The sequence below is a fragment of the Pleurodeles waltl genome, chromosome 9 (genome assembly GCF_031143425.1).
Source record: "Pleurodeles waltl isolate 20211129_DDA chromosome 9, aPleWal1.hap1.20221129, whole genome shotgun sequence".
Taxonomy (NCBI): domain Eukaryota; kingdom Metazoa; phylum Chordata; class Amphibia; order Caudata; family Salamandridae; genus Pleurodeles; species Pleurodeles waltl.
In genome coordinates, this window is record NC_090448.1 from 40,167,210 (window position 1) to 40,181,959 (window position 14,750).

The window sequence follows — 14,750 nt, forward strand, 5'->3', positions numbered from 1 at the left end:
TATGTCCAACACAAGAAACCTATTCAGACGAGTGGAAATAGTGTATATTAAAAAAAAAACTTCTATTAAATTCAGTTTTCTCCCTATTCAAGTACAGAAAACCAGAAGTGGATATCTATGGAGAACCTAAAGGGACCGGCCTCTTTTGGAAACATTAAGGCCGGTTACTTTGTGGGACGTACATGTGCCTGAATTAATTTTATGATTTGAACACTTCCTGAATATTTAGAAGATTCTGCAGCATGATTGTTAGAGGCGATTGCTAGTCTGGGAATTGGAGCTTGAGCTAGTATTTTCAGTGAGCTTATTACAGAATTATAGCATAGATTCCACCTCCATCGCCCACCACAATACATAGCTGGGGGGACCCTTGTTTTCACCAAGAGATTCTGTATATAGCGGATGGACTATATAACCTCAATGTCATATAGGTGCAATGCGCAACAACTGTGCATTATATGCAGTCTCAGTGTCTTAGATAAATATATTTTGTTTTACATAGTTTCTTTTTCTAGCCTTGATCGAGGTGAGGGGTGGAACCCATGATTGTGGACTTTTCCAGTCATGTCTGGTGTCTCAAGTATTGTAGATTGTCTTGTAAACAATTGATCCACAACAAATGGATATTCTCTTAGCTATTGTATTTTTCATTTTCTGACTATCCACAAGAATGTTCTCAGCTTGATCTGTGGTTCTCTTACCTATAAAGAGAAGGTCTCGACTGAATTCCTATAGGAATGTACCAAAGTTCTATTGCTCTTATCAAATATTTTCTTTTATGTTGACTCTTTGTGGGTGCCTTTTATAAGAAACCATCCTGGCTCTTGACTCTAACCCAAGAACCACTAATGATCCCCTCTTTGTGAGTATTCCTAGCTTGGCTGCCAAATAGGCCATAAGAACGACCATTATGTGCATGTTTATCCTAAGTATCATATACTATATATAAGGCAGGGATGTCTGGAGGAATTATCCATCAAATGTTTCTTAGCTTCCTTCTCACAGTTTCCCGGTAATTGTTGAAGTGGGCCAGACACTGAACTACATACTTGCTCTGCTTATCTCCAGCATGTCAGTAAGAGAGAGGTCTGCTGCAGCCTTGATTCTTTTTGGGATTCCTGGGCCAACCATTCAAGGCCGTAAAGGGAGCCAACCTTAAATTACCCTGCAGTATACCTAAAGTTCCCTATTGCGGTTTTGTACCCATTAGTGTTGTTCAAACTTCATTTTGAGATGTGTGGATAAGACTATAGTGTGCAGTGTGTTAATGGGAGGTGCATAGTGTGCTGACTGACCCTCTGCCTTTCCCTCAATCTCAAAGCTTCTAGTCACTGCACCTTTATTTCCCATCACTACTGTGAATGCTTTTGTGGAGTAGACGGCGGTGTCTGAGCTGTGCGTATTCCTGTGCGCGTGAGCATAAATGGTACAGTGTTTTTAGCTTCTGAAAACCACTTGTTTAATGAGGTTCATGCTCTGTGACTATTTGCTTGCGTTAGATCGAAGCTTTGGTCTCACAACCACTATCTCGAGTACATTGTGTGCCCTGTTCCACTGAGGTCTATTTCAAGTATCTGGGGCCGTATTATACAATGCGCCACATTTTCTTTGTTTGCTGCGGAACTTCTTTCGAAAGGTGCGGCTTGCACAAACAGGGAGAATGCACCATATTAGATTGAATTCGCTTCCCCCAGGACAGCTGCAAAATCGAGCTACCCTCGGGTCAGCGCATTCAAGTGAAATACGGAGCAGCTTTGAAGCAGCGACTCCATGTTTCCCTGTGCAGGCAAAGAAAATATGCAACATCGTATAATACGGCCCCTAATGGCTTCTTCCTTGCCTTTGCACTTGCATCTGTAATACGGCATGGGCGCAGAGACAAAGAGATCCCCTAATTTGCATGGGGCCACGCCCACAAGCAAATAGGGAAACACCCTCTGATAAGAGCTCTGGTGCTATTTGTGCACCAGTGCTGTCTGTACTACAGAAGGGGCCGCACAAGCATCTGCGGCCCCTACCGTAATACCAAAGTGCTTTGGGGGTGCAAACCTCCAATGCGCCCCTCAGGGCACTTTGTATAATACAGCACCTGTTTTATTTTGTTTGAGTTCCACAGAGGACAGTGAGATCTTTGCGGCTGCTCAGCAATTGACCCAATCATGGCCTCACATGCTTTTAATTTTCTTGTGGCGTAGATGTGTCCCTCCACGTAGCTCATTCCCACTGAGGAGGCTTTGAGTCCTCTGACCTTCTGATTGAGCTACAAATAGATTTGACATTTTGAGTCAATGACTGAAATCCTGCTACATGATTGTTTTGATTCCCAACGAAGCTGGGGGCGCTTCTAAGACAAGGGCCCGATTACAACTTTGGCGGAGGGGGTTAATCTGTCCTAAATGTGACAGATATCCCGCCCGCCGTATTATGAGTCCATTATATCATATGAAACTCGTAATACGGCGGGCGGGATATCCGTCACATTTGGAACGGATTAACCCCCTCCGCCACAGCTGTAATCAGGCCCTAAGACATAGATCTTGGGCGACATTCCTCATTTTAATCACCTGTGTTTTGCCCACTGCAACACACCCAGTTTATCCCATTATCTGACATCTGCACTGACTTCTGAGTACTAACATTAATCACATAAAACTGTGCTTGTGGAGCCTGATTTCGAGGGTGAAAACCCCATTATAACCCATCAATACAATTATGCTCCTAGGCAAACCCTGTTTTTGTAAGATTGAGGAGGGAAATGAATAGGCTATATTTCAGCTGGAAGGATTGATTGAAACAAATCAACAGAGAATGGATATGAAGTATGAAGGTGGTGCGTTGTAGTGCCTCAGTTACATACGTAGGATGCTGGTGACTGACGTTATAAACCGGGCTCGTCCTGCAATGTCAATTATGAGTAAATGTTGCTCGATTTATTGCCTTATCCATGACTAATTGCTTGCAGCAATAGTGTACGTAACCATTCGTCCACCTACGAGCTGATGCACTGCTGCGTCCTTAAAATGAATGCATTAAAAGATATGCGTTGGATGTGGTCTAGGATACCATCTATCTTGTGGCTCATAGCATCCCAAGGTGGCAGATTCCCTCTAAGCGCATATCCCTAAGACTGGATGCACTTCTCCGCATGTTGCAGCCGGTGCATGAATGATGTGATAATGCTCACGGATTTTCTGTCTGATCCAGTGTCTCCGCTTGGAGTATCGCAGTCGCTCTGGAGTACATCATCCTGTGTGAGATTTGTGAAGAACAAAAAGGCAAGATCCAACTGAGCACTGGTTGAAGGGGGTTACCACACAGTCATTCTAACCCTCAATGGGAAGAAACTCAGCATAGGAGGTTGCACCTTTATGTGGACAGGTAATCCAAGATGCCAATAATGTTAGGCTGATGGCGTGGGGGAGGCTACGTGTAACAGAGCCATATTTTCAATGGGAGGGTAGTGAGTGCCTGGAAGAGACTCTTACAAGAAGAAGGCAGAAAGAATAAATCAGGCGTAAAACCCTTATATCAGATAAACAGCAGCAAAGGTACAGAGTAGGCCACATATTTGTTATAATTTATTTTAGGGTAAAACACAATATCTTCAATAGCATGCATACAACACAAGAAGAATAAAATTAGGGGCCAAAGAGAATAATCTATAGGGAAAAATACAACATCTTTAAAAATTTGCAGAAAGGGGGGGGTACAGATAATGGTACGCAGGCCTCAGAGGGTGAGTCACAAAGTATTTATGAGTACAGGAGTTGGTAATACAGGAGTATATTTTAAGGGATCTTACACACCTTTGTGAATCAGCCCTGAAACATCCAGCTCCATAGTGGACCTCATTCTTTCTACTTGCACTAATTACACATAAATATTACCCTAATATTCCCATTTTATATCTTTTGGGGCAATTCACAAAGTCATGTAAGAGTAAGTAAATGAGTAACTCAGGAGTGCTAGTTACATATCTCATAATGTCTTTCTGATTAGGCCATCTGTATGGATCCCCATCTGGAGCCAAACTGTGTGCCTCTTTGATAATGTCAATATGGATAAGGCGTCAAAGTCGGGCTCCCTGAACAGTGAAGCATCACCACTGCTGGAGATATGGCATACCGGTGACTGACATCCTCATTGCACAAACTCTACTACACTCTGTGTAACTCTGCCAGTGATTCATGCGCATCACTGCCCCGCATTCTCTTGTAATCCTTGTCAATCTGTCAGTCATTCATTACCTCACTGTACCCATCTTCCTACAATCCATGCCATTATGTCAGTGACTGACATCCTCACTTCTTAGCATCCTCCTATAATCCAGGTCTCTCTGCCAGTGATTGATTCCCTTACTGCTCCACTTCTTTTAACCTCTATGTTTCTCTGCCAGTGATTAATACTCTCACTGCACCACTTCTCATAACCTCTATGTCCCTCTGCCAGTGATTAATACCCTCATTGCACCACTTCTCATAACCTCTTTGTTACTCTGCCAGTAATTAATACCCTCACTGTATCACTTCTCATAACCTCTATGTCCCTCTGCCAGTGATTAATACCCTCATTGCACCACTTCTCATAACCTCTTTGTTACTCTGCCAGTAATAAATACCCTCACTGTATCACTTCTCATAACCTCTATGTCCCTCTGCCAGTGATTAATACCCTCATTGCACCACTTCTCATAACCTCTTTGTTACTCTGCCAGTAATAAATACCCTCACTGTATCACTTCTCATAACCTCTATGTCACTCTGCCAGTGATTAATACCCTCATTGCACCACTTCTCTTAACCTGTATGTCACTCTGCAAGCGATTAATACACTCACTGCACCACTTCTCACAACCTCTATGTCACACTGCCAGTAATTAATACCCTCATTGCACCACTCCTCATAACCTCTATGTCACTCTGCCAGTAATAAATACCCTCACTGCACCACTTCTCTTAACCTCTATGTCACTCTGCCAGTAATTGATACCCTCAGTACACCACTTCTGCAAACCTCCATGTTACTCTGCCAGTGATTAATACACTCACTGCACCACTCCTGCAAACCTCCATGATACTCTGCAGTGGTAAATACCATCACTGACTCACTTCTTCCTTAATTCAGGTCACTCTGCCACTGGTTGTTGCTCTCCCGTCATCATTTCTTCTATTATCCAGTGGTTGATGCCCGCACAGCACCTCTTTTCATAGAATTCATCCCACTGTGCCAGTGACTGACTATCTTGCTGCACTCATTTCCTTATAGTCCATGTCACTCTGCCAGTGATTGATTACCTTAGTGCACCACTTCTGCTATAATCCAGGTTATTCTGGCAGTGACTGGTTCCTTCTCTGCAACACATCTCCTGTAATATATGTCCCACTGCCACTTACTGCAACCCTCACTGCATCCATTTCCAATAATACATGTCACTCAGTGGGAGCTGCTGTGCTCCCTGCACAACATTTTCCTCTAATACATTATACTATGCCAGTCTCGTTGATGCCATCACTGCCTCCTTGTCTTATAAACAACGAATCTCTGATAGCAAATGATGTCCCCACTGCCCTGTTCTCCAAGGGTGAATGACACAAATATTGATTCCAAAATATCATGTAACCTAAATATATTGTCAAAAATATCATCGGTACCAACATATCAAGGACCAGAATATCAAAGGTAAGAATATTGTTTTTTATGTATATAATATAATTTACAAAAATATTGTTAACTTTAATGTAGATGTAGTAAATATATGTATTATGATTTTAATATTTATTAGTACTTACATTCAATTGTAAGTGTTAATTATTATGAATATAATTATTTTAATGTTATCAAATATAGTTTGTGAAATTTAAAGTTTAATTTAAATATTAAGAAATGTAATTAGTAATGTATATTGTAGTAGTGGGTTTTGGGGGAATAAGGTGGGAAGGTTTTTAAATTACCAATCATTCTTTTTTAATGTTATTTCTTATGGTAATTAACTATTTAGTTGGTAATTAATTATGTAAATTAGTTAATTGATTTACTGTTCTTTCAATTATGTAAGTGTATTTTATGACTTTTAATGTAATTTATTTTCTATGTAGTTTAACTACCCATTTATAACTTAGTAGTGGGCTGTAGGATTAGTAGGAAAATAGGCTGAGAATGTATTTAAATTATATATTTTTTTATGTTTTCAATGTAAATTAAATATTTATTTGGTAATTAATTGTGTAAATTATGTAAGTGAATATTGTGTAATTTATTTGATGTATTTTAATGAATTGTTAATGTGTTAATAGTAGTATGTAATTATTAATTTTGTAAAGTCTATTTTATATTTAGGTTTTGTTTTATTTTTATTTGTTTTATCTATTTACTATTTTGTTATTATAATTTTATTATTTTTGGTGTGTTTATGGTTTCTTTCGTGTAGTATGGACAGAAGTATATTTATTAGAAATGTATTTAATCTGTTTATGCATTTTTTAATTTGTTTTGTATTAGAAAATGTATACTAAATTGCATTTTATTTTATTTATATATTATACATTTTTTGTTTTTAAAAAGTTTTAATACTTTTGTTTTTTAGCTATTTAAATATTTTGTTAAAAATAATAGGAGCTAAAATGGTATATGTAACTCTTCCTAAGTCCCAACATTTTCCAAGTTTTAGCTTACACTGAAATAGAAATAATAAATTGACCTCCTTCAAAGTCCTTCCTCTGATTTTGCTTATGTTGGAGTGGAAATAGTACATTTATCCCCTTCAGAGTCTAACACTTTCCCTACCGTTCCTTAGATTGAAGTGGAATTAGTAAATATAACCCCTCCAAAGTCCCAAACGTTCTGTAATTGTATTTATGTTCGACTGGGTGTAGTAAATCTAACCCCTCCAAAGTGCAAAACTTTCTCTGCTTTTGCCTATAGTGAAATGGGAGTAATAAATCTAACCCCGTCAAAGTGAAACACTTTCCTTACTTTTGTTTACTTTGGAGTTACATTACTCAGTTTTGCAGATGTTGACTAATTTGATTGGTTAATTTTTTATTTAGTATTTTATATATTTATATTTTCTAAAAAAAACTCTATTAAAAAAAAAAAATGTTTATATTATTTTGTATTGGTTTGTGATATGTTTTTCCTGACATATGGTTATTATAGTATTAAATGTTCAGCTACTATTAGTATTATTACTGTATTGTTTACTTGTTTAAATATTGGTCTTATGTTTTTTTTTTAAATATATAAATTTTATTTACATATTTAGTGCACAGTCTTATTCAAACTATTTAAAGTATTAATTTTAATATCAACATTTAAATTAGATTTTGTATATGAGTTGTTTTTATATGTTTGTTACTTTTTAGTTTTATGTTATTGTGAATTGTTTTAAGCTCGATGTATTAAAAAAATGTAATTTCTATTTCATATTTTTGAAAAACTATATATATATACATATACATATGTTAATATTAATAATTCATGAAACTATTTCAAGTGATATTTTTATTCAGTACATTAGTATTCTAACTAAATTAATTATAACGCTACATATATATGTGCATATATATGTACATGTGTGTGTGTGTATAAATATATATTCTCACTTTTTTTACAATATTTTGATCCATAATATTTTTGACACAACATTTTCATAATTTACATACAAAGTATGTAAACTCAATATTTTTGTAGATAATATTTTTGACAAAATATTTTAGTAATTCGATATTGTGTTATACAGCCTTTCCGATAATGCTTGTCGCTGTGCTATTAATTGATACCCTGCCTACAAACCCTTCGCTTTTAGAACCTGTACTCTGCACTTGACTGTAATTGATGCTATTACGGCTTTCTTTCTACCATAATCCATGCCACACACCAGGTGATGGATGGCCTTATTGAACTACCTCTATGATTTGTGTCACTTTGCCACTGATAAATGCATTCACTGCACCCCTTTCCCTATAATCAATGATTGATACCCTTGCTGAGCCAGCTATAATCCATGCCTGTCTGCCAGTGATTGATTCTCTCGCTGCCTCAATTCTCCTATAATCAATTTCTGTCTGACTGTGATTAATGCACTCATTGTACCAATTCTCCATCTTGCAGGGTTTAAGGAGGTGGGCACCGTAAGCCGACTGCAGATCTTTGAGTCGAACACCAATCGCATCCGAGTAACATGGATTGGGATCCCAGGGGCCACTTCCTATAGGATCATGTGGAGTCGAACAGATGGTAATGTATCATTCACCCACATATGCAGTGAGCTGAAGAAGCAAGAGTATCTGCCTTAGTGTGCACAGTACTGAGAAAAAGGTCAGAGTGGGGCTTTCCTGAAATCTGTAAATCAAGAAGGTCTATCACATGTGTACTTGGCCTTCTAGTATCAAAAAATGTTGTTATTTGGGGAGCAGTAAAGATCTCTGGTACTCATGCTCATCCTGTCATTATTCTGTATTTTAGGTATTGGCACTGAAGGCACCAGAGAGGTGTCAGGGGACACCACTTCCTTCGACCTGGTGGACTTAGCTGGAGGCGTGAACTACACCGTGAAAGTCATTGCAGTGATAAGAAATCAAGAAGGAGACCCTGTCTCTATCAATGTCAAGACACGTAGGTTTTCCACACAGGTTTTTAGTTGTCACAAGGAGTTTGCCACTATTTAGGGGCGTCAACTGAAAGCTCTGTATTTTTCAAATTGTGAAAATCATGTTAACTACATGAAAGCATACAACTTGACCAATTGATTTATTCATTGTGTTTTTAAAGAGATATCTGTTGCTTGGTCGCCACTTCGAATGACTTTTAGGGAGGGACGCAGTAGAGTTGCCATATTGTTCTTTGTCGACAAGGCACACAATTTCTAATCCAAAGGGAGTTATAGTCTCGGTTTTGCTACAATTAAACCAATTGGGTTGGCACACCTTAAAAAAAGATTTTACAAAGGAATGTCTGGACTGGAAACATGGTGCTCTGCTGATGTGGAGTGAACTGTGCCCTTCAGGGGTATAAGGAGAGAACAAATGAAAAAATTACACCCAGGAGTACTTTATTTGAACCAGTGGTTGCCGGTGGAGACTACCGGCACTGATTTTTGGGGCCTGGAAATTATTTTTCCTCATTAGACTTTGGCCCAGAGCAATAGAGAGAAAACACAAAACAGGGAAAGATGTAGGATGAGAAAGATTAAAAAAACTGTGACAAAGAAAGGAATCAGGAATGAGCTACTAACTCAAACTTCTCACACACATGCAACACATTACACAACACTGGTGCAGCATATCTGGACAATCACATACACTTCACCAGCCTTCCGGACACTCTTGCGCACACCCACACATTCACAAAATCAGGGCAGGATGTTACTCATTCTCCTATATTGCACCCAAAACATGTAACAACCTCCCTCAACACTCCACAGCCTTCTCCTTCTCACTTCATGACTTCTACAAGGAGCTGAAGACATGGCTATTAGAATAGCTCCATGGGGACTACACCCCTGCGCACCTGGTCAAGCACCTGGATACCTTCATGGGTGAGTAGTGCACCATACAAATCACTGTAACATAAGATAACATAACATAAACCTGAAAGAGTGAGATAATGGCAGGGAATGTCTTTTGGTGGATGAAGGAATCATGAAATGGAATCAAGACTACAAAGAATCGGTATTCACCGCCCCTAACATTTGAGATCGTCGAGCACGGATTTTTGAGCAAAACTTTGGACCAGGCACTTATTCTTTTACAAATTAAGCACTGACATCCAGGGAAAGAGGGAGTAAGCCAACCATGATTCCCATCGTGATGTTGATAAGTATGAATTGTAAGTAAGGATGAGCTGGAAAATCGACAGCATGGAGGAAAAACTCCCTACTCAGACTCTGCACTTACCAGTTTCTTTACAATTTGTTGGACATTAGTCTCATCAATCTGTACAGGAAGTGATATCACTAGATTTCCCATCATCCCCCTGCACAGGAAGTAATATCACTGAATTTTCCATTGTCCACTGCCCACAGGAAGTGACATCACTGGACTTCCCATCATCCATCAGCACAGGAAGTAACATCACTGATTTCCTGCTTAAAATGTCTTTACTTAATGGAGGCTGCAGCGCAGATGTGCAGTGGATGTGTGCAGCTTCTGCTCCACTGGCACGCATAAGGCATCCCAAAGGCAAGCCTGCCAGTGCCCATCCATGCCCCGTCCCCGTCCACACCAAGCCCCTGGGTCCATGGTTCTCCTACCACCCACCTTACCCGCAGTTCCAACTCCATCACGAGCTTCCGAGCTCTGAACCCCTATCACATCTCCCAGCACTTCTACAGCACCTCACTGCCCAACACTGAAGGTGCATTCTCCTGCATCACATGCACCCTCCCACACCCACTTCACTCCCCACACCCACCTCACACACCCAGCACATTCGACCACACACACTTGACCCATTACACAACACCCCTCCCTATCCTGCATGCTCCTCAATACTCGCTCCTTCACTAAACACGCCACTGAAATGAGGGATCTTCTATGCGACGGCTGAGCAGACATGCACTTCCTGACCGAAACCTGGCTAACTCCCTGGTAAACCCTGTCATTGCCACGGCAAACCTCCCAGATGCAAGATCACAAGACAGGAGAGGACAAACAGACCCAGAGGCGGTATTGCTATAATCGTTAAAGAATCCATCCATTGCACCACCACCTAATAAAAGACCACTAGCAACATGGAAAACATGACCTTTAAACTCCTTATCACTGGCAACTACATCCTGAGACAACACCCTTCTCTTCCACTCCCCTGGGCCACATGCCAACTTCAGTAACACTATAGCAGACCTCGTGACCCCCGATCCTTGGCTCCAGTACCTTCATCCTACTTGACAACCTCCACAACCATCTGGAGGACCTCACCAATCCAGCACCATCAACTTCTTCAAGGGCCTGTCCAACCTCGGACTCACCCAGCAAGTGGAAGGCCCCACACATGAAGCCAGACACATACTAGACCCTATCTTCAACAAGTTCAGCAACATCACAGTAGATAACTCCTGACTGATCACCTGGTCCAACCACACTCAACTTCAGCATACCCTCCCACACCATAGCAGAAATAAATAACATCACCAAACCATCACATTTGGACTGACGTGCTCCAAAATCACTGACCACATTGGATACAGCACCAAGGAAATATTTGCAATGGTGAAAGACTTCACCTCTTTAGCAGCATGCTCCAGAGGTGTAATCATCTCTCAGGTCCTCTGCAGGCAGCTGTCATTATTCTTCAGCAACAAGATCAGCAGCATTTATGAAAACATTTACCCCAACAGGACCTTTCCACCCTCACAGCCCTCCTGCCCATCTCTACCAACACCCAAAACACCACCATGACCACCTCACCCACCATCACCACTAAAGAAACAAAAACATTTCACTTTGGAGCACCCCTAGACACCTGCCTTGACCACATCTCCATCAAAGGACTGGACCAAATCAGCGCAGGCCTTCCCCAATCCTCAAAGACTCAGGGCCTAATTGCGAGTCTGGCAGTCTGAAACCTGGACTGCCAGACCCATGGGGAGGAGACCCCCGCAAGGCTGGCGGGCTCCTCTCCTGCCCCTTTACAAGGCTTCCACTCAGCTGACCAGCGGAAACCTCCGAAATCTGAGATTTCTGCCAGTCTGCCCAGTGATAACCATGCGCAGCATTGGCCTGGGCTCCTGGAGCCCACGCCAAAGCCTTCTCACAGAGGGTGCTCCTAGCACCCTCGGAATGCACACTGTCTGCCACAGCAGACAGTGTGTATTCTGAGGGTGCTTGGCAGGGGAGCCCCTGCACTGCCCACGAAATTCATGGCCAGTGCTGGGGGCCCCCCTCTGGCACATAGCTCTGGCTTTCCGCCTGCCTGTCCATGGTGAATAGAGTACTTGTGATCAGCATGACAGCACAGAACTCAGGTGGTCATTATGAACATGGTGGAAACAACCGCCGTGTTCATGCTGGCGGTCAAAACACTGACTGCCAGCGACCCCGGAACCCCGCCCGCCAGATAATGAACATTTCTGGGAGCCGGCAGGCGGAAACCTTGTTTCCGCCCGCCGGCTCACAGAAATACTTGGCCGGGATGTGGAGCGTGACGGGGCTCTGCACCGGGGCCCCTGCATTGCCCATGCAGCGCATGGACAGTGCAGGGGCCCACAAGGGTGCCCCAGGGCACCCCCTCCGCCAGCCTTTTCCTGGCGGGATATCCCACCAGGAAAAGGCTGGCGGGAAATGAAACATTATCCGCAGGGTAGCGCAGCTACCCTGGTGGATGGTGTTTCAACCCGTCGCCAGGCTGCCTGACGGGGGTAGCCTGGCGGTGGGTGACGGCTGCCGCTGGCGACCGTCACCATGTGCATTATATGGCGGTTAGGCCCGCCATGACCATAATGAGGGCCTCAGTGCCGATGTGGCTGAACATGACTCTGATTGCTGCCACCCCATTGGGATCCTTGATCCTGGAGATGGTTGGACAACCAGAGTCATAATGTGGCTTTCGGGACTGCCTGGCATGCGGTAATCCCACCATCACTGTGGGTTTGGCAATTCTCAGACCGCCAAACTCTTAATGAGGCCCTCGGTAATCATAACCACCTACCCAGACATCTGGAAACAGACAAAAAGAATCTAGCCAACTACAGGCCTATCTCTCTGCTATCCTTCCCGGCAAAAGTCATGGAAAAGGCTTTTGCAAATTGGAGCCTCGTCCTCAGTTTGTCAGATCCACAAAAAACAGAAGATCTGGCTCTTCACCTAGCCCTGACCTCAGCTCGGCTCATACAGCTCCTGCTTAAGGTTACCTTCCCAGGTGAATTGTGCGTTATATAAATAAAGATAAGATGATATAAGAGGGCAGCAAATAACCATTACAGGACTATGAAAGATTGCATTTCCATACCACTTTAAGGAACTTTATGCTGGGTGAATGATAGTGGTTAGACCACATCCCACACGTAGGCACCATGGGCCTGATTCTAACTTTGGAGGACGGTGTTAAACCGTCCCAAAAGTGGCGGATATACCACCTACCGTATTACGAGTTCCATAGGATATAATGGACTCGTAATACGGTCGGTGGTATATCCGCCACTTTTGGGACGGTTTAACACCGTCCTCCAAAGTTAGAATCAGGCCCCATGTGTCTTTAATGCCGTTCAAAATCTCAGGAAGTCTTTAAGACTTACATGCTGTTGGAAGTTATCAAAGAGCGTTAACCCTTGGTCATGCAGTGATCTGCCTCCCAATCAATATCTGGTCAGTCCTGTGGTAAGGAGGTTGCTGGATCTCAGCCTCAGGCATCAGATCTATAAATAGCTAGGGCTAGGCAATCTTGATGAAGTGACTCAGGACTGGAAACATGGGCCCTCATTCTGACCTTGGCGGGCGGCGGAGGCCGCCCGCCAAAGTCCCGCCGTCAGGTTACCGTTCCGCGGTCGAAAGACCGCGGCGGTAATTCTGACTTTCCCGCTGGGCTGGCGGGCGGTCGCCTTCAGACCGCCCGCCAGCCCAGCGGGAAAGAGGCTTCCACGATGAAGCCGGCTCGGAATCGAGCCGGCGGAGTGGAAGCTGTGCGACGGGTGCAGTTGCACCCGTCGCGTATTTCACTGTCTGCGCAGCAGACAGTGAAATACATGTAGGGGCCCTCTTACGGGGGCCCCTGCAATGCCCATGCCAGGGTCGGACCGCCGGGATCTGGATGGCGGTAGGGGGGGTCGGAATCCCCGCGGCGGTGCAGCAAGCTGCGCCGCCGTGGAGGATTCAATGGGGCGGCGGTACACTGGCGGGAGCCCGCCAGTGGTGCCGGTCCGACCGCGGCTTTACCGCCGCGGTCGGAATCCCCATTGGAGCACCGCCGGCCTGTCGGCGGTGCTCCCGCGGTCCTCCGCCCTGGCGGTCTTTGACCGCCAGGGTCAGAATGAGGGCCATGGTGTCCTGCTGATGTGAAGTGAACTGCAACCCTTAGGAGGCATCAGGAGAGGAAGAATGGAAAAAAGACACTCAATGCGGGAGAGAGTGCTCCGACCATTGATTCCAACCATGATAATGATCGACTAATTACGACTTGTAACGATTAGTATGAAAATCAAAGCTTTGAGTTATACAGATGTACAACTATCCTAGTTTTTCAAATATGTCCTGTTATGTTTGACATATAAATGTCGGAGTGCTTTCATCATGAATTTGTAAAGGATCCGGAATAAAAGATCTTTTTATCATTTTTCATTGATTGTGGTTTTGAATATTTTACCCATACAATGAAGTATCAGTGTATCTGTTTCAGATGATATATTACTAAACCAGATATATATAAAGTAATGTATATTGACAGCTTTTATATTGCTCTATGAGCCCAGTTATTGTGCCCTTGAACCCACTGCATACAGCCTGGTCTGTGTGCAGCAGGCACTAGACGCAAGTTTGCTTTTGATCATGCCCTGTGCCCATTCTTTATGCATCTGAATCAACTGCCAGTGACTTTGGGCATGGACAGTAGGATAGTGGGACATGACATGTCTGCCACCCATGTCTGTGCCCAGTGTTGTGTTTCCCAATCCCATTACATGCATCGATCCAAGGTTCCTGCACCCCTGCACACCATCTTTTGTAAGTCGCTTCCCAAAATTCCTATGGGAATAAAGTAGCCATCCTTTTTTCTGTGCCCTGGCTTGCCGGTCCACCCCAAAATGTTTAAGGAGGCAGCTG

The 14,750-nt window shown here is 43.1% G+C and overlaps 1 protein-coding gene across 1 annotated transcript in view; it reads left to right on the forward strand.

Moving 5' to 3' along the window:
* COL7A1 (collagen type VII alpha 1 chain) overlaps positions 1–14,750 on the forward strand; it is a 618,941-nt gene that overhangs the window by 284,267 nt on the left and 319,924 nt on the right. Inside the window, exons 23-24 of the mRNA XM_069207404.1 lie at positions 8,110–8,235; positions 8,464–8,613. Coding sequence (XP_069063505.1) covers positions 8,110–8,235; positions 8,464–8,613 — 276 coding nt within the window. The remainder of the gene's footprint in view (positions 1–8,109; positions 8,236–8,463; positions 8,614–14,750) is intronic.